Here is a 27,259-nt window from a genome sequence, read left to right as displayed (position 1 = left end):
TCCAGAGCTGACAAGAAGGTCGAACTGTTAAGAGTTGATGATTCACCGGATATGGGACACAGAAAGAATTCCCAAATGCCTCTGGGTTTTCAACTGGATAAATGATGCCACATTCGTGAAAGTGCTAGAAGAGCAGATGTGGACCAAAAAGATGAATTCATCATGAAGTACAACCCACAAATCAGAAAAACATCTACATTCTTGTCTACTTTTTTTTTTTTTTGAAGATTTTATTTATTTGACAGAGAGACATCACAAGTAGGCAGGGAGGCAGGCAGAGAGAGAGGGGGAAGCAGGCTCCCTGCTGAGCACAGAGCCTGATGAGGGACTCGATCCCAGGACCCTGAGATCATGACCTGAGCCGAAGGCAGAGGCTTTTAACCCACTAAGCCACTCAGGTGCCCCATTGTCTACTTTAACCAAAACAAATACATTCCAGTAAGATCTCTCCAACTGTACTATTACTACTACTTAACAACCTGTATTTGTAACACCAAGAAAACCATGATATAATATTTAATAAACAAGTGTGTTGAACCTGCTTTTAGAACAAAACTGTTCAGTCATAGCTGCTCAACAATAACTTAAGTCTATGCACTAGCCTCTAGCTTCTACCCAGTTAGGTGACAAAGAAAAGTAAACCCTACCCCACCCCTCAAAAAAGAGCTACCATGTGAGATATAAAACTGCCACTAAGACATCTGCATGTATGCTGGGAAAGACTAGCTCTTATGGCTATGGACATAACAACCTACAACCTATCTGAAAATATTATCATTTTTAAGGTCAAACACTTCTACAGTCTTATAAAAAAAGGTTTAACCCTTATTGAAAAGAGAAATTAAACATCTTAAGAAGAAATCACTGAACTAAGGACTATATTCTAGATAGAATACCAATTACCATGATCAATTTCACAGTAAAGCTGTATTCTAAATTGTCCCATGGACCTGCATACCTGGCAATCAACTTTCTTTGCCTCAGCAGGAAAGTTATGGATAACTGAAAACCCACCTTTCACATGGTTTTGAATTTTCTGAAACAAGCTACATCTGAAATTTTTCATCCTGCTAGAAGCCAAGGAGAATAGAGACTATTGATTTTTTGTACAAGATGGACTTAAATTTAAAGACTTATCGTTCCATTTAAGTTCTTGAAGAACCTGGCTTCTGCTTTCCTCTCGAGTTTTATCTTGTTGCACATCCCCCACGTTCAACATTATCCACCCCCAAACCAACAAGTATTAACTGCTTATATTATATGATATTGTAGTTTAGTAAATTAGCATGCATGATAATTGTACTCCTTCTGTATCTCTGCTTATATTTCTCCTTCCCAACTTATTTACCTAGTTAACTTATATTTACCCTTCCAAACTCAGTTTAGAAATCACCTTCTCCACGAAGCTTTCTTTCACTATGTTAGGTGCCCTTTCCTTGGAGTAGCAGGAAATGTAATTAACGGATTGCTTATGTCAACTTACTAGACTATCAACTCTTTTGAAGACAGAGACTATGCTCAGTGTTTGTTGACTTGATGAACATGTGTTCTGAAAACTATATGCAATTTATCTGATGACAGTTTTATCTACTCAAGGGTTGGAGTGGGGGAGTTTACCTCTGTTTACACAGTGGAACTAGTAAATCAGGGCATTAACAGTACAACCACAGTTCTCAATGTGTAACTGGACCATCACTAGGAAGAGAATCCACATGGGTTTTAGACCATGAAGGGTCATTTACTATCTATGTAGCCTCTGATAAGTTACATCACTTTCCTAAACCTTATTTTGTTACTTATAAAATGAATAATGGAACACCTACCTCCAAGAATTTAAAAGAAATCAAAATTATTTGCAAAAACTGAGTGTTTATGAGGGTATATATGTCTAAATATGTGCATATAACTAAAAGTGCCTAGCTTGGCAGGCTAGGGACTCTATCAATAGTAACAATGAGGGGCGCCTGGGTGGCTCAGTGGGTTAAAGCTGTTTTTGGCTCAGGTCATGATCCCGGCGTCCTGGTATTGAGCCCCACATTGGACTCTCTGCTCGGTGGAGAGCCTGCTTCCCTTCCTCTCTCTCTGTCTGCCTCTGCCTACTTGTGATCTCTGTCAAGTAAATAAAATCTTAAAAAAAAAAAAATAGTAACAATGATTGTTATCAGTAAGATTAAATTGTTAATTATTTTTGAAATACAAACCTAATTACTTATATAATTTGGAGCTATTTGGATCAAATCACTGAATTTAAAACAGAAAGCACCTGACTCAAGTTAAAGTCATCTAAGTGGAAACCCTTTCAACTCACCATTGTAATTCATTATTCATATAGCTTTACATAGATAAATTTCAGATCCTGTGGAGTACAAAAATGAAAATTGTGAAGGATCCTGCCTTAAGAATTACTCTTCTAGGGGCACCTGGGTGGCTCAGTGGTTTAAGCCTCTGCCTTCGGCTCAGGTCATGGTCCCAGGGTCCTGGGATTGAGCCCCGCATCGGGCTCTCTGCTCAGCAGGGAGCCTGTTTCCCTTCCTCTCTCTCTGCCTGCTTGTGATCTCTCTCTGTCAAATAAAAAAATAAAAATCTTTAAAAACAACAACAACAACAACAAAAAAAAAACAAGAATTACTCTTCTAAACTGCCAACTCAGATAAAGATGTATCACTGAATTATCCCTCTAAAACATCCCCTCACAAATACACATACAGGACACTACAGATGCTCAATAAATGTTGAATGAAAGAATTTGATGAATGATTGAATTGTTCTGAATTTTTCAATATTCACCAACCAAAAGCTTTAAAATGTGAATTCAGGGACGCCTGAGTGGCTCAGTTGGTTGAATGTCTGCCTTTGGCTCAGGTCATGATCCCAGGGTCCTGGGATGGACTCCCGCATGGGGCTCCTTGCTCGGCAGGGAGTCTGCTTCTCTCTCTGCCTGCTGCTTCCCCTGCTTGTGCTCTCTCTGACAAATAGATAAAATCATTAATAAATAAATAAATAAAATGTGAATTCAGGGACACTTGGGTGGCTCAGCTAGTTAAACATCTGCCTTCAGCTCAGGTCATTATCCCAGGGTCCCAGGAGTGAGTCTGGCATGGGGCAACTTGCTTAGCTGGGAGCCTGCTTCTCCCTCTGCCTACCGCTCTATCTCTGACAAATAAATAAAATCTTTCCAAAAAAGGAGTAAATTCAAAACTAAAGTCAGTAACAACAGGCTTGCTTAACTCTGTATTTTATTACAGACAAGCAAAATGATCTATAAGCAGCAAATACTGAAATCACCCAAATTTATTATTCCATGAAAATAATCCACACAAGTTTTAGCAGTTACCCTATAAATACTGGTCTTGGGAGTGGGCCTATCACTGGATCTGTGTCCATACAATTAGATTCAAAGTATTTAGCCAAAAATGTTACCAAGACTAGCAGAGCTGGGGGCCCTCAAAAGGGAAGTATCCAAAAAGAATCTTAGATTTTCTTGCTATGACATTTATATACCTTTTTATAAACACATATGTGTGTGTGTGTGTATGTGTGTATACATTTACATACTATAACCATCTCCTATAATTACAAAGTCTAGTACTTTATAAGTATTTCCATACTTAGTAACACATCCGGGCATCATGACAACCCTATGAGGTAAACATGAGGTAATATTACAAACAGCTTAACAGATGAGGAAACCGAGACTAGATCAAGTGATATGTCCAAGATAACACAGTTATAAAATAGGGGTGAGTAGTAATACACCAATACTTTTTCTTTTATAAAACAGTTTATCTCTGAAAAGTTAAACTTTTTTTTTTTTTTTTAATTTAAACAAAGGTACCATGAATCACCAAAGGCAAAACAGAGGAAAGAAGCAAGCTAAAAGTCAGGAGATTAGGATCTAAAACACATTCTACAACTTTGTATCAGTATAAGTTGAATCATTTACTTAAGATCTCTGAGCCTTAGTTTTCCCACCTGAAAAATGGCAATAAAAGCAATTATCAGGATGCCTGGGTGGCTCAGTGGGTTAAAGGTTCTGCCTTCAGCTCAGGTCATGATCCCAGGGTCCTGGGATCGAGCCCCACATAGAGCTCTCTGCTCAGCGGGGAGCCTGCTTCCCTTCCCCTCTGCCTACTTGTGATCTCTGTCTGTCAAAAAATTAGTAAAATCTTTTAAAAGCAGTTATCTTGCTGGTTACTACAAAGAGTAAATGAGATAATATAAATGGCCTGAGAACAAACTACCTAGGCCATAATTGGTGCTTAGTAAAGCAACTATTTTTATTATTATTTTCCTTTTTCTTTAGGCATTGACTGTCTCTTATACTAACAAGATTAAACAGGCTTATCTTTAAAAGTCTTTCTAGTCTAAAAGACTACTTCTCCATGGGAAAGTGAGCCATTTCTTTTTATTTTCAGAAATACTAAGGTTTCTAAAAGTGTGTTATACCTGTCCCTATCTGTAGTTTCTCAAAATATTTATACAAGTGTAACAGGCAATGTGTTCATTAAAGAAAGCATAACTTACCAATAGCTTTGCAGCCTGAACTCGAACCACCCAGGAGCCATCACTGACCATGTGACAAATTTTTCCAAACGCATCATCAACTAAGCGAATTTCTTCATTAGAAGAAGGAATTGGGACAATGCTAAATTAAAAGAAAAACCACAAAAGGCAAAACATGAGCCTAAAGCTGCAAGTTCAATAAACTGAGAATGACCAGTGAAAACTGGCATGCACACACACACACACAAAATGACAATGGAGTAATTCAAATCCGAGAGTGCAAATTTTCAGTGTCTTGAAAAAAAGTGTTTAACCCACCAAAGGTTAAAAGGTTTGCAATGATACCAAAAACTAGGTATCACAGAGTATTTTAAATCTTTAAGTTTATTCTCTCCTATAATTGTATTGCGGTCAAAATGGTAAACCATAGAATAAAACAATACAAAACATACTTGCAAATCTGATCCTATAAGAGGCAATTTCCAATTAGTCTTTTCTTTTTTCTTTTTCTTTTTTTTTGGGAGGGGGAATTTATAGGTTATTAACTCATTCTGGTTTTCCAATTTTAGAAGGCAGTTTAATGCAGAGGAAAAGAATCACTTCTTTTTCTTATAGAAAGATCTCTTCTATAAAATAATATTTGTCTTTCTACTTCAAAGAATCATTGTGAAAATGATTTAATTACCACAAAAACATTTTTTTTTAAGATTTTATTTATTTATTTGACAGAGAGAGACACAGGGAGAGAGGGAACACAAGCAGGGGGAGTGGGAGAGGGAGAAGCAGACTTCCCGCTGAGCAGGAAGCCCGATGCGGGGCTTGGTCCCAGGACCCCGATGCAGGGCTCGGTCCCAGGACCCCAGGATCATGACCTGAGTTGAAGGCAGACGCCCAACGACTGAGCCACCCAGGCGCCCCCCACAAAAACATTTTTAATGAGGAAAACACTGCATAAGGGATCATTATTCTCAAACTCACCTAGTATCTTTATCGGGCATTTCTATTTACTAAAATGGGCCCCAAACAATTTTGAAGACTAAAAAAAGGGTGTGTTGGGGGGTTGTTAGATAACACTTGAGAAAGACAATCCAATCTCTTCACTTATAGATGAGGAGGCTGGGGCCCAGAGAGGAAGTATCTTTCCCAGAGTACACAGAAAGTTCACAGCAGAGCTGAAAAAGAAGGACCAAGCATCCTGCTTATCAGGATCTGTACTTCCCCCCCTATTCCACAATGCTTTCTAAAAATCGAACCAACATTCCTTTTCTGGAGGAGGGCTTTTTGCATGATGGGAGAAGAATGGCTTAGCAATGAACAAAAGCTGGCTTACACCCACACTGACCTTTCAGGATAGAGCTGACTGACAACCCAGATAAGTTGGACTGCAGCGCTGCGCACTTGTTCATAGTCATCAGACAGCAATTTACAGGCCTGCAAATAAGAATTCCACAAGTCTGTTAGATCTGTGTCCTCCCAGGTGATGTTCAAACTATTTTCAAAATGAAGACAGGGTGGCTGGATAAGGATGCCAATTAAAATACTTGTGGGTAGTTTTAACTTCTTGAACCTTTGCCCAACAAAGAATTCTTGGCCTCTGTCAGCTGCTCTGGCTGTGTTCTGTGATCTGACTCCCACCCCACCTCCGAAGGCAGAACCACAGACTGACAGCACAAAAGCCATTTAGAATAGCATCAATCCTAGCAAAGTCTGCTGGGAGCCCACAGTGCTGCTCTAACAGACTCAAACACCAAATATGGATATTTTTCCCTTTCTGTAGAATCAAAGCATGAATTTCTGATTGACAATCTGAAAACTCAAACATTCTAAATAAATGTAGAATTTTAATGCTAAGCTGCCACAAGAGGCCAGATTTTTCTGCCTTCCTTTGGTCTGAAATGGAATATCCCTACTCCACCTGTATGGTAACACCCTAGACCTAACCAACACCCAGAACTACTCCATTTCTAGAATTTGAACTCCTACATTCCATGCTCTCATCATAACATGTTACTCCACCAGCTCTTCCATTTCCATGAATTAATCTATCACACTTGCTCTTTAGTCCCACTTAAGCTACCTACCTGTTTAGCCAGGATTTCTGAACCTTGGCTCTACTGACATTCTGGATAGTAAAATTCTTCCCTGTGAGGGGCTGTCCTTTACATTGTTAACACGTTTAGCAGCATCCCTGGCCTCTACCCATTAGATGATTATAGCAATGCACCTTCTTCCCCTCGCAAGCAGCTGCAAAAGCCCAAATAGCTTCACACTGCCAAATATCCTCTGAAGAGTAAAATTACTGTGGCTGAGAACCGCTGCTTTAATCCCACCATTTTTCTCCAAATGAGCCACCTTCTCCTTGCTCCATACCCTTCTATTACTTCAGTCTCAACAGCGCCGTTAACATTTAACATTTACAACTCCCTTAAGACTTCCACTACAGCTGCTCTAAAAACCCAGCACCTTCTCTATTGCTCACAAGGGCAGCAGAACACTAGCAAAGACTATACTCTCTAGGGGATTGGTGGCTCATGATCTGGAACTTTATTGGCCCTACTCTGAAATCTTTTACACCCCTGCTTTCCACTTCCATTACCCAAGGCAGCTTGTCCTAACCTCCCCCGCTGGGCCCCTATCCCACTTCCAGCCATAAGGCCATATGTTTATTGGAGAAAAATCAAAGTTCTCAGGCACAAATTCTCCCAACTATTCCATAACGGTTATAAATTCATTTATACCTGTATTCTCCCATACTTTTTCCTCAATGTCTGGGAAAAAAAGTATCCTAATTCCTAATCCCTCTACTTTTACTATGGATTTCATCATCTCCTCACACAGGCCCTTCCTTAACATCCTCCAAAATAGGTACTATTTGTGATTCTCTATTACAGCACCCTATTTATTTACTGTACTACTTACATGTTATAATTATTGTGTTTATTTATTTGTTATTCACCTATCTCACCCAAGAGAAAGTGAAGGGCATGGATCCTATCCAACAAGCTCAGTGTTGTACAACCAGCATTACGTATTCATTAATATTTTTGCATGAATCAGCTCATGAATCTGATTTTCTGCCTCAAGAGACTTACTTCACCATTTATTCCCCTTTGTCTATCATCAATTTCTCCCTAAAAACTGGCTCTCCCTTCAACACATAAACATAGGTAGCAGCTATCTTTAAAATACAATGGATAAAATCTTAAATAAAGTAAAATAAACTACAAAAGCCCTTCCTTGTGTGGTGTACAAACAATGAATCTTGGAACACTGAAAAAAATAAAATTAAATTAAAAAAAAAAAAAAAAAGCCCTCTCTTTTTATCATCTTCCATCCTGCCATCCTATTATAGCCAAGTTTATTTTTTAAAGTTTATTTATTTAGGGCGCCTGGGTGGCTCAGTGGGCTAAGCCTCTCCCTTCGGCTCAGGTCATGATCTCAGGGTTCTGGGATCGAGTCCCGTGTTGGGCTCTCTGCTCAGCAGGGAGCCCGCTTCCCCTCTCTGCCTGTCTCTCTGCCTACTTGTGATCTCTCTCTCTCTCTCTCTGTCAAATAAATAAATAAATAAAATCTTTTAAAAAAATTTTTATTTATTTATTTCTTTATTTACGTAATCTCTACACCCAACGTGGGGCTCAAACTCACGACCCTGAGATCGAGAGTCACATTCTCCTCCAACTACGCCAGCCAGGTGCCCCCAGCCAAATTTCTTTAAAGTATAGTTGATCACAGTTGTATTGCCTCATTTCAATTGACTCTAATCTGGCTTCCATCCCCAACACTCTAACTAATAAGAATCTTACTAATACTTCAAATTCACTAACAGCTACCCTGTTGTTAGGTCTAATAGGTAGTTTTCAGTTCTGTTTTACAGACCTCCTACAAGCATCTGACACTGCTGACTATGAGAACTCCCTCCTGACTTTTCTGGAATATACTTTTCCTCCTCCTCCAACTGGCTGCTTCTCAGCTCCTTTCTTCTGTCTACCTCTTAAATGTTAGACCTCACCCATGGCTTCCATGCTTGGTCTCTTTCAATCTTCTTATTCTCCCTAAGTATCCACATGCCCCCTAGATGGTGATGACTTCAATTATCCACCCTCCGGCTCTGCTCTGTCCTGAACTCCAGACCTTCATATCTATCTACAGCCCAGAATTTTCCTCATGGGTGTCCCACCAACCCTTCACACTAACATAATCAAAACCAGTATATACCTAATTATGGTTCCTAATTAATCCTTCTATCTCAAACACCCCAACATTCCACCCTTACTTCCTTGAAGACCTCTCATTGCTTGCCTAGTTTATTGACATGGTCTTATGCCATTAAATATCTAAATCATCTAACTAACTTCTGAGTCCTCACTCTCTAAGTTTCCTTTAATTATTTGGCTTCCCAAAGAGTTTTCCTACAGGGAGAGAAGGTGATGGTCACACCAACATAACCATTCTAAGCTCATTCTATTTCATTTTGTAAAAGAATAAACTTCGTTTATACATCAGTCTCAGGGATTTAACTAATTGCCATCTTCCTCTGAAAGATAAAACCATTCTTGGTCCAAAATTTCATTTCTGACACGGATTTAGATTGCTTGTCTCTAGATTTATTCAATTATTCTAAAAGAGAAACATCACCTTGTAAGGCCTTTTCATTAGGCAGTCAATTAGCTTCTCCTAGTGATACTACAAATTCATTGTGCCTTTCAATCCCATGGTCTTGGACATCCTCCTCCAGAAATACTCTAGTATGTCAAGTATGGTGCCCAGAATTGACTTCATGTTTGGCCCAACCAGAGATCAGTGAGACCACCACTTTCCTTATTCTGAACACTATACTTCTCTCTGTGTACTCTGGTACTCATACTGAGCTACCTAGATCCTCCTAAAAGTCTTTTTTACATGTATTAGTGCTATTCAATTATATATCCTCCATCCTTTTATTAAAATGTATGTTTTGGATACAACTTCACATTCAACCCAATTAATGTTGTCAGTTGCTGTTCTAGGTTTTCAAATTCTGACAACTAGTTTGCCACTCTCCCAGTTTCATTATCCCTCCTCCCCTTCCAGACAGTAATCATTTAAGGTACCTGATTATAAATTGTTTGGTGTAATTTCAGTCCTCTTTCATGGAGCTGCAACTAGGTAATAAAAATATAGTTTAAGTATTTGGGGAAAAAAGATCAATATTCCCACAATCTCCACAATCTCATGTATTTTCCCCCATTACATCAGATTAACATAGTTCCCATTAGCCAAAATCACTGCTATATAAATAAGAAATCTGGTCAAAGACTTTTTAGTAGAAACACTCAGAGACTTAATAAATCTAACCCATGAAGTGTCCCAAGGGGATATTAGAAAAATACTCAATAATGACAAGAAGGCTGAAGAAGAAATGGTTAATACCACCTCCCCCTACAAAGCACCATCCCCCTCCAGGGACCTGGAGGAAGCATGTGACTCAGTATTGAAACAGGTCTAAGTTATACCCTCCACGTTTCAGAAATATGGGTGGAAGCAACCAGAAAGGCCCGAAGAAAAGCACTCCTGCTATACAAGGTGTGTGTACCTTTGAGTTCTGTGATCTCAATGTCATCATCACATTCCTCAAAGTGTGCATAAGGTATATCTTAGGGTGGTACAGAAAGCATCCAACATTAGCCATGAACTTAATAAACAAATGAAACAAACAAAACTGTCACCATTTAGTTTCCATGATCATGTTTACCATGGCTTTTATAGCTGCTGTTCTGACACGTGGGTCTTGGTCACTGAAGTAATCCCCTATAATCTTCTGGACATCTCTGACAGCTAGGCCTTCTCCATCTTTTGTGACACTTTTCTCCAAAGAGCCAAGATTACCAAGTAACTGCAGGCACTTATTTCTTACACCATGGGAGGTATCTGTGAGGTGCTACAAAAAGAAAAGAGAACAAAAGGATATGATTAAGATCGCTTAAACTAAACAAAAAACCAGAAGGAAAGCATTGTAGCAATTTTAGGAATGACTTCAAACACTGCATTCTCACTGCAGTCTCTATAAGATCATGTTACTTGTGTATGTGTCTTCCAAAAGAACAAATCCTTAAAAATAAGATCCCCAATTTTCATCACTGCATTCCCAAAAGCTAGCACTTTGCCTTGTTAAGAGAAAGTACTTTAAAAATGGTCCCTAAGTTGTATTTTATATGCTATCAAATCTAAAAACAAAACAAAAATTTATAAATGTTTAAAACTTTGAATATTTATATAGAAAAATGTAAAAAGCTTAAGTGTACAGCTTAAGGAATTTTCACAAAATAAATACACACATACAATGACATACACACACCCAGATGAAGAAACAGAACATGACCAACACCCAAGAAACCCTTCTTGATCCCTCCTCCCACTAATTATTCCACCACCATCAAAAATAGCCACTATCTTGACTTATAACACATAGATTTATTTTGCCTGTTTCTATACTTGGTAAAATCAGAGTGTCTGGCTTTTCTAGCTTAATATTAAGTTTGTAAGAGTCATCCACAGTATGGCATACAGCAATGGTTAATTCATTTTCATTACCATATAGTATTCCATTTGTGAAACCACCACAATCCTTTGTTGGTAGATATTTGTGTGTTTTTTTTTCCCAGTTTTTATCTATTAATAATGCAAGCATGACTATGGTAGCTTGAATGTGGCTTCTGTTGGATATAAACTTACGATTGGAATTGCTGCATCACAGATGCATATGTTCAGCTTAAGAAGACACCACCAAGTAGCAAACAGTTTTCCAAAGCAGTTGTACTAACTTGACTAATTTACAGTTCCACCAGTGATAAACAGTGTTCCAATTGTGCCACATCCTTGTCAACACTTAAGTACTGTCAATCTTTTTCAACGTTATCTCTTCTCACTAGTATTTTTAACAAATTATCAGTTATCTATTGCTATACCTAGTCCAATGCTACTGAAATTAGCTATTTGCATAATGCAGTAACAGGAACTGAAAATACTTTAAAGAAATGAGGTTGTATAGTACATGCTAATATAGCATGGAACTCTGACTTTTAAACTTTTTAGATCCACTGGAAGAAATATCCATTATATTTCAACACAGTATTCACATACAAATATATATATAGAAAGTTTAATAAAATATTACTTAGCCTTACATCTTCTGATATACTCGGATATTTTTATTTTGATTTTCAAAAAATACTCATCATGATGGAGTGCCTAGTTGGCTTGGTACACAGACTAGTCTGGATCTCAGGATTATTAAATTCAAGCCCCACATTGTGTGTAGACATTATTTAAAAATAAAATCCTTTAAAAAATACTAATCATGGCCTATAAAACTGGTTGCATTACCCACCAATGGATCACTATGCTCAGTTTCAAAGACACTGGTATAAAGAAAAGTGAATGGGACTTGAAGTTTTAAAATCTGGGTTCAAAGACTCTTTACAGAAATGGCTAGTTTCAGGACTGGGGCAAAATATGTAAGAGCCTGGGACACCTTGCCCCAGAAAGCAAGGATGGTATCAAGGATTAATGGAGTCCAGATCAAAAGGACAAAGAAACCAGTAAGTAGGGCATTTCCCACTGTCAACATTGATATTACACCAAAAGAAAACAATCAAACAAATCCAGAGTAGAGAACATTCTTTAAGACCAATGATCCAGGGGCGCCTGGGTGACTCAGTGGGTTAAAGCCTCTGCCTTCAGCTCAGGTCATGATCCCAGGGTCCTGGGATCGAGCTCCACATTGGGCTCTCTGCTCAGCAGGGAGCCTGCTTCCTCCTTTCTCTCTGCCTGCTTCTCTGCCTACTTGTGATCTCCATCTGTCAAATAAGTAAATAAAATCTTAAAAAAAAAAAAAAAGATCCAATGATCCAGGTTCTTCAATAAACTTATGGCATTTAAAGAAAAAATAAAAACAAAAGGGGCACTGTTACAGATTAAAAGAAATTTAAGAGACTATCCAAATGCAATACATAGGTCTTTTTGGATGTTAAACCAAAAGAAATAAACTATAAAAAGATATGATTAATCCAATTAAGGAAATTTTAATATGAACTGGTATGAATTGATACAAAGTACTGTTAATAATTGTATCATGGCTATAATTTTTAAAATGATCAGTTATAAATATATACTGAAGTATTTATGATTTAAGTAACATGATGTCAGCGATTTGCTTTAAAATACTAGAGCAAAAAACACCAAAATCCTGGGTCAGACAAAGACAAAAAGTGAGAGGAGAAAAATCCATGAAAAGATTGCACAGCATAAAAAATTGTCAAATGTACACTCAAAACTGGAAATAACAGTAAATCTGCAATTTCCATAATATAGAGTATATATATGCATATATATATAAAGCATTTTTTTTATATATATATGTGTATATATATATATAACCAGCTTCAAATTTCAGCTGTGACTCATGATATGTGTAAATCAGTCAAGAGTCAAAAGTCACTTCTCTCAAAGCCTCACTTCCTCATCTATAAAGAAAGAACAGTCATAGGTGTCTCAGCTAACTTACAGGGTTATCATGAGGCTCAAATAGGGATATAAATGTAAAACAGAAAAACAAAAAACAACAAAGCTTGATACACTACAAGCTTAATATGATTATTAGCTATTGTTGCCATAATCTAAAATAGTAAGAAAGGTAGATGGTCACAGATAAAGTATATATATGGTTTCATTACAGGATAACTATACACATAAATGTCAAAAACAGGTATCTTTAGATACTCCCTTCAAGTTCAGATTTTCTAGGATTTTCTATTTATAAATGAAACCACTGATTTGAAATCACAATTGCTTCTGGAAGTACGCTCAATAATCACCCATTTCTCTCCACCTGCCTTTATTTGCCAATCCCCTATTTTACAGGACCATAAGGATTAAGGGATATGTCTAAAACACAGATAACTTAGTGTAAGAGCTGATAGAGAACACTCTTGATACCCACTCAGCCTAGAGCTCATTTCCCCACTCAGCTGCATAAATAACTCCATGATTTTGAAAACTTTGTCACCATGTACAGAGTTGGGCATTTGCACCTTAAATATTTAAAAAGCTCCACAACATCCGTTTTCCTCAAATATATTTATACTGTTACTCCCAAATAACACCAGTCTCTGGCATGAAGAATCACTCCAGTTTCTAATTACTATGTGATAAAACATACTGACACTAAATTAATAACCAATTCTTGTGATTAGCTAACTAGGCTACCAATACTTTGTATAAGTGATACACACACACACACACACACACACACACACACACACACTGAACAAACAGGAAGATGTATCAGATGAGTAAATACAGTATAGCTGATCCTGGAGCTAGAGTACAGAAAGTACAAGATGAGCCTGGATTATTTTATTCTGCCAGAAAAGAAGGAAGTATTCAAACATAAAAGAAGTCAAAAGAACAGAGAAACCAGCTTAAAGGGGCTCTTATTTGGCCAAATCAGGAAAACAGTTTGTTGTTGTTATTGCTGTTCTTCAAATCAGGAAAATTTGAACATCAAGGTGAACAATTATAGTAACAGACTATGATCCACTGAATAAACAAGGAATCTGTGAGTTTGTAACCAATATAAACAAACTGAAAGTTTGGTGACAGAATATTTACATAGTCTCCAAGTGCCATCCCAGAAAATATTACTCATTTCAAAGGAAAGAGTAACCTTACAGTGAAGAAACATGACAGACACTATCTTAACCAAGTGATCAAAGTTAACATCATTAGTAGTACGACAAATCAAAATGGCATAGCACCTAACAGGATGCAGTAAGTTCTTGCCAAAGGTGGTAACTTAAATCTAATTATGAGAAAATATCAGACAAATACAAATTCAGAAAGGTTCTACAAAATACCTATCCTATAATTTTCAAAAACATCAAATCATAAAATCGAGTAATGACTAGGAATTATTCCAGATTGAAGAAGACTAAAGAGATGTGATGTAACTAAAATGCAATATGTGGTTCTGAACTGGCTCCTTTACCAGTAACAGACATGATTGGGAGAAATAGTGAAATCTGAGTGAAGTCTAAGGATCAAATGGTAGTATACACTGATGTTAATGTCCTGATTTTGATGATCACACTGAAGGAAATATCTTTGTAGGAAAATATCTTTATAGAAAATACACAATGAAGTATTCAAAAGTAATGGGGCACTATGTTAGCAACTTATTTTAAATAGTTCACAAGAAAACAAAGTTCTCTATTACCGGACTTGCAATTTTTCTGCAAGTTTGAGACTTAATCTTAGGAAACAAACTGAGAATTGCTGGAGAGGAGGGTGGTGGGAAAGACTGGGTGGCTGGGTGATGGGCACTGGGGAGGGTACGTGTTGTGGTGAGTACTGGGTGTTGGGTAAGACTGATGAATACCAGGGCGCCTGGGTGACTCAGTGGGTTAAAGCCTCTGCCTTCAACTCAGGTTGTGATCCCAGGGTCCTGGGATCCAGCTCTGCATTGGGCTCTCTGCTCAGCAGGGAGCTTGCTTCCCTTCCTCTCTCTCTGCCTGCCTCTCTGCCTACCTTGTGATCTCTGTCAAATAAATAAATAAAATCTTAAAAAAAAAAAAGACTGATGAATACCAGTACCCCTGAAACAAATAATAATTATATGTTAATAATAAAAAAGTTAAAAAAAAATTAAGAGTCTAAATACACATGAGTAAAAATAAAATAACTAAACAGTTTCATAAACATTAGAAAAACAGGGGTGCCTGCCTGGCTCAGTCGGTAGAGTGTGTGACTCTTGATCTTGGGGTCGTAAGTTCAAGGCCCATGTGGGGTGTAGAGATGACTTAAAGATAAAATCTTGGGGTGCCTTGGTGGCTCAATTGCCTAAAGGTTCAACTATTGGTTTTGGATCAGGTCATGGTCTCATGAGTGGTGGGATCAAGCCCTGAATTGGACTCCATGCTCACCAGAGAATCTGCTTGAAGATTCTCTCCCACTGCCCCTCCCGCTGTGTGTGTGCATGCATGTTCTCTTTCTCAAATAAATAAATCGTTTGTAAATAAATAAAATCTTTTTAAAAAAGAAAAATATCACATTATCCATAAGAATCATAAATGTATTTTTAAGAACATAAAAAGAAAGAGGCAGCAGTAACAGCACCACACCCAAAAAGGTTCAGAGAATACCTCAAGGAAGCGTAGGAGCTCTGCAGACAAAGTGGATTCCATTAATCGTTTCATCTCTTGTCTGAGAGGCAAAGTATCACAGCTGAAGGAGCAGGGTTTGAAGTCAGACAGACCTAGGTTTAACTGCTGGCCCTGCTACATAGTCTCTACGTGATCTTCACTAAACCCCACAAGTTTTTATAGAAATCCCTACTTTGTAAAAATAGGATAATATCCTCTACCATGAAGTTTTATAGTGAGTATACTAAATGAACTCATTTAATAATTACCGTATGGGGGCGCCTGGGTGGCTCAGTCAGCTAGGCATCCAACTCCTGATTTCAGCTTAGGTCATGATATCAGGGTTGTGGGATCCAGGCCTGCCCTAGGCATGGAGCCTGCTTGGGATTCTCTCTCTCCCTCTCCCCATCCCTCCCCTTGTGCCCTCACACTCACTCGATCTCGCTTTCTCTCTCCCTCCCTGCAGCATCTCCCAAAATGATTACTGAATGTAAAATTAGCTAATAGTGTATGGGACATAACAAACATTCAGTAAGTACAAGCGCCTATCATAGTGCCGAGCGTTTAGCATGTACTTAAAAAAACAACACCCAACCTACTTAAGAAGAGAAGGAAAACAGGCAAGGAAAAGAAGACCAAGTAATGGCAAAAATCAGATAAATGGAGAAGGGTCAGAGGTAAGAGGGGGCACCTGGATGAAACAGGACTGCTGATCTAGAACACACAAGCATGAACTTTCTAGTGACGGATAGACAGGGCAGTCTGTCACGAAAGATAGAGAGCATCTGTTACTGGTTCACACCAGAATGCTCCAGGAGAAGATTCCTGAATTAAGCAGGAAACTAGACTTGGTGAGAAGCTATGTCCCATGTGGATATGGGATGGGCAAGTAGGCTTACTTAGAGAAGAGAAAAAAGGAAACCTAGGAAGAAAGCCACTATGCTGAGGGTGGGGTGCTCAGAAACAAAGCCTCTCATTATAAAAATGGTTCACTCAAACATTTTAGAACAGAGTTAATTCTTGCCTCCAAGTTATTTAGGCTGCAAAAATGTGAAACTAACACTCATGTCCTCAGAATGTCTTGTACATAAAGCTCAAAATTATCAATCAAATTAAGCCAATGAAACTGAGAAATTATGAGAAATTTTAGATACGAAGGTGACAATGACTCTCTCAGTTAATAAAGCAGGATTTTACTAACAAACCATTTTAGTATGAAAACATATTTCTCATAACTAAACTGTTTACTGAAGCACCAACCCCTGAAGGTTGCTTCCACTGTAACAAATACTTTGATTTTCAAACAACAAACTGAAACCTTCCTGTGTCTATTAAGGTAACCAGGCAACACTGTTATAGAACCAGCCTATTCCTGCATGCTGAATGTTAGGCCGAAAGACGGCGGAAGTCTCCATCACACCCTCAGGGCAGCAATTACAGTTCTATGATGCCCTTCCCATACAGGTCACTTCTTGCATCACGCCATCATCACTAATAGCTTCCTAGCGTGTCTGCTCTGCAGATGATGCTATTTTGGTGTTATACCCAGGCCACCAAAGTGACATCATTTTTATACTGATGGAGTGAGTAAGCAAACCACATCCCCAAGAATAAGAGCAATCTGTGCCAAAAATAAGCTAAACCAACCCGTTTAAAACTATTGCTATAAGGGAAAAAAAAAAATCAATGGTTAAGTGTATCAAGAAAATCTGAGAATGAAGTACCTTAAGTAAGACAAAAATAACTTAATGACTCATTCAGTTTCAATATGGATTGTTTTCAAGCACAGACAAAAACTCAGTGTACTTTGTATGCAAATGATTTTAACAGGTACACTCTCCTGACAAACCATACATAATATCTGAGTAGAGTTTTATAAATATAAAAATGCTATATGGTTCTATCTGCTGCCTGTTAAGAGTCTACTATACTTACGCCACAGAATTAAAGGAACAGAAAAGAAACAGACTGGATGGAAAGGTGAGATAGAGACGACAAGAATTAAAACTAGGCTCTAAGAAAGCCTTATTAAAAAAAATGACAAGAATATTTTTTTCTACTGGAAAAATCTTCATAGGTAGGAAGGAAAGCAGATCTCCAACTTTGGTTGTACAGATGCCATATATGAAAAGAATATTAATTTCCTAGCCAAACCTGTGAACCAGTTCTTTTCAAATGAGAATTAGCTGTACAATGTACTTTAAAGGATTACTGACAATATAAAATGAGAAGAACTTTGAAGAGTTAAGAGTACCTGAAGGCATGACTTTCTTCCTACTGTGAAAAAAAATGGCAGATTCATACCCTGTATTTGAAAGACATGTAAAGAAACAATCTGAGCTTCAAACAATAATAATGATAGAAATAAATTATAATATATTGAATAAAATGAGAGAGAGAAGAAAAGGAAGGGAGGGAAAGCTTTATTTACAGTAGTATGTCAACTAATAAGGAATAAGAATTAGAAAATCATGATTTTGCAATGACCAGAGTTAACAACTGACTCAGCAAAATTTATTAATAGTCCCCTAAAACAGGGAGTAAAATTTGATGGGAAAGAGGATATTTACATTAACTCAAAGTATCTCCCATAAACCACTTATTAATCACAGGAAAAATTATAACTCTACAAATAAAAACCTGGTAGTCATCACCTTAATCAAGTATCAAAGTTAACAATAATGAGTCAAACCTCATCTGTGCCTTATAATGTGATAAACTAAGAACAAATATTATTTATGTAGTATTCCTGCCAAAATATATAACCTGAATCTAAACAGAGGAAATACAGATTATACAGACTGAACAGATAAACACAGATTAAAAGAAATTCTATAATAAATGGTCTATATTCTTCAAAAATGTCAAGGTCATGAAAGACAAAGACAGGATGCGGGACCGTTCCTAATTAAAGAAGAGGGATGGAAACTAAATGCATTCTGTGACCTTGAACCAGAAAGAAAAATTTATATGAAGGATAATATTGGGACAATCAGTAGAATGTGAATAAAGGATGAGATTAGTATTAGTGTTGTATGAAGTTAAATTTCCTGATTTTCAGAACAGCACTGTGTTTATAAAAATTACATCCTTTTTATTTAAAAGATGTATTTATTTATTTCAGAGAGAGAATGCGCATGCGTGTGTGGGGGGCGGTTAACAGGTACAGAGGAACAGAGAGAATCTTAAGCAGGTTTCACATCCAGTGTGGACCTCCACACACAGCCTGATCTCACAACCCTAAGATCATAATCTGAGCCAAAATCAAGAGTTGGATGCTTAGCTGAATGAGCCAGCCAGATGTCCCAAAATTATACCCTTCTTAAGAAATACACTTAAGTATTTAAGTATTACTTTGGTGGAAAAAGGGCATTATGACTGCAATTTACTGTTACATGGTTCAGGAAAAGATAATATGTATATACACAGCGATAATCATAAAGTAAATGTGGGAATATGTTAACTATTAGTGAATCAGGAAGAGGGATATATGGAAATTCTTTACATCATCATCATCATCATCATCACTATTATTATTATTAAGTAGGCTCCACGCCCAGCAGGGAGCCCAATACAAGGCTTGGACTCAGAACCCTGAGATCAAGACCTCACCCAAAATCAAGAGTCAGTCACCCAACCAACTAAGCCACCCAGGCAGCCGTACATTATTTTATAATTTGGCAATAAGTCTGAAATTGCTGAAGTGTCTGGATTTTTGTCTCAACCCAATACTTTCCCAAAATTCTCTTTCTTAGCGAAAGGCACCTAGCATCTTATTAAGGACTGCGGGTAAGGGCAAAATGGGAAATAACTGGTTAACTCATAAAGTTTCAGTTTTGCAAAGTGAAGAGATGGGTGAATGAATGATGGTGATGGTGGTATAAGATAATATAATTAATGCCACTGAACTGTACACTGTAAAATGATTACAATGGTAAATTTTATGTTATGCATATTTTATTTAATTTTAAAAAAATATTCAATTTATTTAAAGTAAAAAAATTCATGTGTATTTTACCACAACTCAAAAAAATTTTAACAAAAAAGTTAAATATAGGTTTAATGGCCCTGCCATTTCACTCCCAGGATAAATAGACCCAAAAGTAGTGAAATCATAGGGCGCCTGGGTGGCTCAGTCATTAAGCATATGCCTTTGGCTCAGGTCATGATCCCAGAGTCCTGGGATTGAGCCTGGCATTGGGCTCCCTGCTCGGCAGAGAGTCTGCTTCTCCCTCTCCCACTCCCCCTGCTTGGGTTCCCTCTCTTGCTGTGTTTCTCTCTGTCAAATAAATAAATAAAATCTTAAAAAAAACCCAAAACTGAAAACATACTTCCAACCAAAACTTCTAAACACATCTATCAAGAGAACTGAAGCATTTTCACACAAAATTTGTACATGTTTATACCAACAATATTCATAATACTCAAAAGGTGGAAACAACCCAAATGACCATCTCAGCAGTTGATGAATGGATCAACAAAATACAGTAGAATATTCTTTGAGCATAAAACGGAATGAAATATTAATATATACAACACCTGGATGTATCTCAAAAACATGTCAAATGAAAGAAGCTACTTACAAAAAACTTATATGATTCCATCTATATGAAATTTCCATAATGGGCAAATCTAACAGAGACAGAAATTCGATCAGTAGGTAGGTACTGAAGGCTGGGATAGATAGAGGGATATCTATGTGCTTGGTCACACAAGGGCATCTCTTTGAAATGATGAAAATGTTGGAAAATTAACTGTGATGGTGATTGTCCCCATGCATAAAAATATTGAAGACCGCTGAATTGTGTACATTAACAGGATGAAAAGCATGCTATGTGAGTTACATTTCAATAAAACTGTTATAAAGAATTCACCCTTTGAATTGTGGTGAATCTTTCAACCTTTGTATTGTTTCTTTGGCTATAATGAATAATGCTGCTGTGAATATATCTACAAGTGGAATTGCTGGGTCATATAGTAAGCCTGTATCTTTAATTTTTTGAAGAACCGCTGAACTGTTCTCCAAAGCAGCTGAGGCATTTTACGTTTCCATCAGAAATGGAGGAGAGCTCCAATTATTCTAAGTCCTCACCAAAACTTGGTATGGTCGAGCCTTCTTTAGTATAACCATCCGAAAGGTGTGAAACTGCATCTCATTGTGGTTTTGATTCTTATTTCCCTAATGACTGATGATGCTAAGCATCATTTTTTTGTTTATTGGCTACTTGTATATCTTATTTGGAGAAATGCCTTTTTAAGATCCTTTGCCCATTTTTTAATTATGTTATTTGCATTTTTATTGTTAGGCTGTAAGAAATCTTTCTATAGTCTAGACATTAGACATAAAATTTGCAAAAATTTTTTCCTGTTCTGTGGACTGTCTTCACTTTCTTGATAGTGTCCTTCCAACACAATTCTTCAGTTTTGATGAAGTCCAATTTATCTATTTTTGTTGTTGTTGTTCCTTGTACTTTTGTCACATCTAATAATCCACTGCCAAATCCATGGTCATGAAAATCTACAACTATATTTTCTTCTAAGAAATTTATAGTTGTAGCTGGCATATTTAGGTCTTTGATACATTTTGAGTTTTACATATGGTGTTAGTTAAGTTTCCAAATTCTTTCTTTTGCAGGTGGATACCCAGTTGTCCCAGCACCACATGTCGAATAGACTGTTCCTTCTCCATTGAATGGTATGGATACCCTTTCAAAAAGCAGTTGACCAGGGGCGCCTGGGTGGCTCAGTGAGTTAAGCCTCTGCCTTTGGCTCGGGTTGTGATTCCAGGGTCCTGGGATCGAGCCCCTCATCGGGCTCTCTGCTCAGCGGGGAGCCTGCTTCTCCCTCTCTCTCTCTGCCTGCCTCTCTGCCTGCCAAATAAATAAATAAATAAAATCTTTTAAAAAAAAAAAATCAGGGGCACCTGGGTGGCTCAGTGGTTAAAGCCTCTGCCTTCGGCTCAGGTCATGATCTCAGGGTCCTGGGATCGAGTCCCGCATCGGGCTCTCTGCTCAGCAGGTAGCCTGCCTCCTCCTCCTGTCTCTCTCTGCCTGCCTCTCTGCCTATTTGCAATCTGTCAAAAAAAAAAAAAAATCAGTTGACCAAAGACACATGGGATTAATTTTGGGGTCTCAATTCTACTTCATCGATCTTTACATCTACCTATTGGTGCTTAGTAAGTTTTGAAATATGCTAGTGTACCTGTTACTGTGTTGTTCTTTTTCAAGACTGTTTTGGCTATCTTGGTTCCCTTTAAAAATCCATACAGTTTTCAAGTACAAGTTTTGTACTTCCTTTATTAAATGTATTAGTACTTAATTAGCTTTGATGCTATAATAAATGGATTTTCTTAATTTCATTTTCATATTGCTCACTGCAAATAAGCAGAAACACAATTAATTTTTTTATATTGATACTGTATTCTGCAACCTTCCTGAACTTGTTTATCATGTCTAATAGTTTTTTAATGGATTTCTTAGAATATTTTATGTATAAGGTCCTGTTATATGAATAGACAGGGATAGTTTTATTTCTTCCTTCCCAGGACAGATGCTTTTTATTTCTTTTTCTTGCCTAAGTGCCTTGGCTAGAACCTCTAGTACAATGTAGAATGGACATATGACATAAGAACATAGCTGTTTCGTTCCTGATCTTAGGTGGGGAAGGCATCCAATATTTTTCACTATTAGTATGTTAGCTGTCAGTTTTTCACAGATGGCTTTCTTAGGCTGAAGAAGTTCTATTCTACTCCCAGGTTTTTAAAAAATTTTTTTAATGAAATTATATCAGATCTTATCAAATGCTTTTTCTCAATCTATTCTGAGATAATCATGGAGTTTTGTCCTTTATTCTTTTTTAATTTATTTTCAGATGTTGAACCAACTTGCATTCCCTGGAATAAATCCCATTTGGTCATGGTGTATAATCCTATTTACAAATAGCTGAATTTGGCTTGCTAGCATTTTGTTAAGGATTTTTACATCCATATTCATAAAAAAAAATTGGTCTAGCGTTTGCTTTTCATGTGAGGTCTTTGGTTTTGGTTTTTAGGCTCATACTAACTTCAGTGAATGAGCTGGGAAGTGTTCACTCCTATTTTGGGGGAAAGTGAAAAACTGGTGTTCCTATTTAAATGTTTGACACGAAGCCATCTGAGCATGAGCTTTTCTTTGTCAGTAGGTTTCTGTTTTTTCATTACTAATTTAATTTCTTTACTCGTTATAGGTCTATTCAGATTGTCTACTTCTTCTTGAGTCAGTTTTGGCAGTCTGTCTCTTTATAAAAATTTGTCCATTTCATTTATCTATTTTATTAGCATACCATTATTCATAATTTTCTTTTAAATCTTTTCTTATTTCTATCACATTGGTATTGATGTGCTCTCTTCCTTTTCTGATTCTGGTAATTTGGATCCTCTCTATTTCTTTCCTGGGCAATATACCTAAAGGTTCATCAATTTTGTTCTTCTTTTCAAAGAACAAGCTTTTGGTTTCATTGATTTTTTTCCCCCACTGTTTTTCTGTTCTCTATTTCATTAATTTCCACTCTAATCTTTCACATTTCCCTCCATCTGCATACTTTATATTTAGTGCACTCTTCTATTCTCAGTGTCTTAAGGTGGAAGGTTAGGTTACTGATTTGATCTTTGACTTTTTTACCATAGGCATTTAGAGCTATAAATTTCCCTCTAAGCATGCTTTAGCTACATCCTGTGAGTTTTCATTCACCTCCAAGTATTTTTAAATTTCTCTTTTGATTTCTTTTTTGTCCCATTGGTGCTATAGGAGTATGTTGTTTTAATTTCCATATTTAGGGGGCTTCCCAAATTTTTTTCCGTTACTGATTTCTAATTTCACTCCATTGTGGCTAGAGAACATATTCTGTATTATTTCTATTGAAAAGGTTACTGTATGTGACTCTTTACTCAAAGCACATTGTATGACAAAATCACAGACAAAATAGCATTAGGCAATAAAAACACTAACTGTAACTATGCATCATGATCTTTATTTACTTGAGTCTGCAAAAGCTTTTGACAGATCTACCATTTTCAAATGGTTGAGTTTTTACCCCATTATGAGCCTCTACAAATGGTGAAAAAACATACAAAATCCTACTGAGAAACTAGAAAAGATTATGAAAAGTTTATTCAGAAGAGAGGAAATAGAAATGAAACACAAATATGAAGCCTCACTAGTACTCTTTAAAAAGGAAAATTTTTAAATAATAATAATTAAAAATAAAAAGGATATTTAAAGAAAAACATTTTCCTCCTACCAGATTAATGGGTTTGTCTTTTGTTTTAAAACATTAATAACCATGCCTCCTTTGTAATGTCATATATTAACTGACTAGATAAGTGTGGGTTTATCTCTGGGCTTTCTATTCTATTCCATTGATCTAGGTGTCTGTTTTTGTGCTAGTACCATACTGGTTTTTTGTTTTTTTATTTCTTTTCAGTGTAACAGAATTCATCGTTTTTGCACCACACCCAGTGCTCCATGCAATGCGTGCCCTCCTTAATACCCACCATACTATTTTGATTATTAAAGACTTGTAGTATATCTTGAAATCTGAAATTGTGATACCTCGAGTTTTATTTTTTCTTTCTTAAGATTCCTTTGGCCAGTCAGGGTCTTTTGTGGTTCCATATAAATTTTAGTATTATTTGTTCTGTGAAAAATGCTGTTAGTATTCTGACAGGGACTGCATCAAATCTGCAGATCACTTTGGGTAACATGGACATATTGTGGAATATATTATGGGGAAAAGACACTATCTTCAAGGAATGGTGTTGGGAAAACTGGATAGTTATGTGTAAGAGGATGAAACTGGACCACTTTCTAACACCATACACAAAAATAAACTCAAAATGGATTAAAGACTTAAATGAGGGGCGCCTGGGTGGCTCAGTGGGTTAGGGCCTCTGCCTTCAGCTCAGGTTGTGATCCCAGGGTCCTGGGATTGAGCCCTGCATCAGGCTCTCTGCTCAGTGGGGAGCCTGCTTCCCTTCCTCTCTCTCTGCCTGCCTCTCTGCCTACTTGTGATCTCTGCCTGTCAAATAAATAAATAAAATCTTTAAAAAAAAAAGACTTAAATGAGATCTGAAATGACAAAAATCCTAAAACAGGACATAAGCAATAATTTCTCTGACATGGGCCACAGCAACATTTTCCCAGGTATGTCTCCTAAGGCAAGGGAAACAAAAGCTAAAATAAGCTACTAGGACTACATCAGAAGAACAAGCCTTTGCATAGCAAAAGAAACCATCAAACAAAATGAAGATCTATTAAATAGGAAAAGATTTTTGCAATGATATATCCAATAAGAGGTTAATATCCAAAATATATAAAGAACTTCTACAACTCAGCATCAAAAAACAATCCAATTAAAAATGGACAGAGCTGGGGTGCCTAAGCAGCTCAGGTAAACACCTTTGGCTCACATCATGATCCCAGGGTCCTGGAATCAAGCCCCACATCAGGCTCCCAGCTTAGCAGGGAGGCTGAGTCTGCTTCTCCCTCTCCCTCTGCCCCTACCCCCTGTTCATGCGTTCTCTGCCTCTAAAATAAATAAAGAAAATCTTTAAAAATAAAATATTGGACAGAGGACATGAATAGACATTTTTCCAAAGAAGATTGTGATGCCTAAAAGATACGTGAAAAGATGCTCAACATCACTAGTCATCAGGGAAATGCACATCAAAACCACAATGAGATATCACCTTACACCTACTGGAATGGTTAAAATTAAAAAGACAAGAAATAACAAGTGTTGACAAGGATATGGATCATACATTGTTGGTGGGAATTTAAATTGGTAAAATAACTATAAACAGTATAGAGTTTCCTCAAACAATTAAAAATAGAAATACCATACAATCTAGTAATTCTACTACTAGGTATTACCTAAAGAAAAAGAAAACATTAATTCAAAAAGACAAATGCTTCACTATGTTTACTGTAGCATTGTTTCCAATAGCCAAGATATAGAAGCAAGCTAAAGGCCCATTGAAAGATGAGTGGATAATGAAGATACAGTGTGTGTGAGTATCTATATGTGTGTGCATGTACACACGTACACACACACACACACACACACACACACAGGAGTATTATGCAGCCACCAAAAAAGGATGAGACATGCCATTTACCACAAGAAGGATGGATCTAGAGGGTATTATGCTAAGTGAATTAAGTCAGACTGAGAAAGACAAATACCATATGATTTTACTTACACATGGAAGCTAAAAAAAAACACAAAAAACAAAACCACATAAACAAACAAGCAAAAAGGAGAATCAGACCTATAAAAATAGAGAACAAACAGATGGTTTCCAGAGGGGAGGGCCCAAAAGAAGGGGAGTGGAGGGAAAAAAAAAACCAGTAATATCCAATGCTAGAGTGGTACAGTGAAATTAGGCACTCTCATACACTGCTGGTGGTCATAAAAACTGGAACACTCTGGGAACCAATTTGGCAAGAAGTATCGACTCTTAAAAAAAAAAACAAAAAACAAAACAAACCTAAATGCTTTCAACTAGTAATTCTACTATGGTTAGGAAATAAACCTAAATACAGAAAATATTTTAGACTAACAATATTCACTGCAGTATTATTCATGATTTAAAAAGTGGTTATAATATAAATGTCCAATTATAGGAGAATGGTTAGGTAAACTATAGTTTAATTATTGAGCAAAATTTCATGCACCCATTGAAAATGTCTACAAAATATCTACAATATAAAATACTTCTGTTGTAATGTCAATAAAAAAGCAAAATGCAAAACTGCATATAAATTATGATTAGAGCTCTATGTTAAAATTAGAAAGCAATATCCCAAAAGGCTAATAATGATCACCTCTGGGCAGTGAATTATAAGTGCAGTTCTTTCTTGAATATAAATCTTTATAATAAAATGCTTATTTAAAGCAAATTGAAGAAACTCTTATCTCAAGCATAACAATTCACTTCATAGACACTTTTCTCACAAGTACAACCTCACAGACATGTTAGTCTCTTACACGGATATATACTTACTCTCTCAAATACACAATCCTTAGTTTTTTCCACTTAGACTTTCAATTATACTTGTCAAAGTGTTCTGGGTTTGTTTGTTGTTGTTATTGTTTATTAAGATAAATGACACACTCTTTTTCCTGGGGCTCAGAAACAGTTTTCTAATTCCATAAATATAATATTCTTCCACAATTCAAACACATTTGTCTTTGTCTTTTTCTATTCTCAAAATAAATTCATCAAAACTAAAACCAATTCTACAAGGTTTAGAAGTTATGTACAAAAGGTGGCTAATTAAAAGCGGCAAATTAAATCAAAAGGCACAACAAATATACATGTATTTCTTTTATAGTTAGAAAGAAAAACTAAAAAAAACTTCCGAAACACTTGTTTTTTTGTAATTGGTCTGTTTATTGAGGCAATAACGCATAACAAAAAGAACATGGGCTTCAGAATCAGAGAAACGAGTTGGAAACCCTGGTCCTGCAACTTCCTAGCTGTGAAAAACTGGGCAAGTTAAACTCCCTAAACCGCAATGGCCCCCTCTGTAAAACAGGGA

The 27,259-nt window shown here is 36.9% G+C and overlaps 1 protein-coding gene across 2 annotated transcripts in view; it reads right to left on the bottom strand.

The window, feature by feature from the left end:
• INTS4 (integrator complex subunit 4) overlaps window positions 1-27,259 on the bottom strand; it is a 108,646-nt gene that overhangs the window by 52,414 nt on the left and 28,973 nt on the right. For both annotated transcript variants that reach the window (XR_004382146.1, XM_032852984.1), the window contains exons 5-8: window positions 10,235-10,420; window positions 9,594-9,644; window positions 5,846-5,934; window positions 4,525-4,645 (exon numbers count right to left, since the gene is read on the bottom strand). Coding sequence is in view for 1 of the 2 variants with exons in the window: in XM_032852984.1 (XP_032708875.1) it covers window positions 4,525-4,645; window positions 5,846-5,934; window positions 9,594-9,644; window positions 10,235-10,420 (447 nt within the window). In the remaining variant the exon portion in view is untranslated. The remainder of the gene's footprint in view (window positions 1-4,524; window positions 4,646-5,845; window positions 5,935-9,593; window positions 9,645-10,234; window positions 10,421-27,259) is intronic.

Source organism: Lontra canadensis, unplaced genomic scaffold (assembly GCF_010015895.1).
Source record: "Lontra canadensis isolate GAN:19392208 unplaced genomic scaffold, GSC_riverotter_1.0 scaffold7, whole genome shotgun sequence".
Lineage (NCBI taxonomy): Eukaryota > Metazoa > Chordata > Mammalia > Carnivora > Mustelidae > Lontra > Lontra canadensis.
The sequence above is the reverse complement of the archived record's forward strand: the minus strand, read 5'-3'. Positions and strand labels throughout refer to the sequence as shown.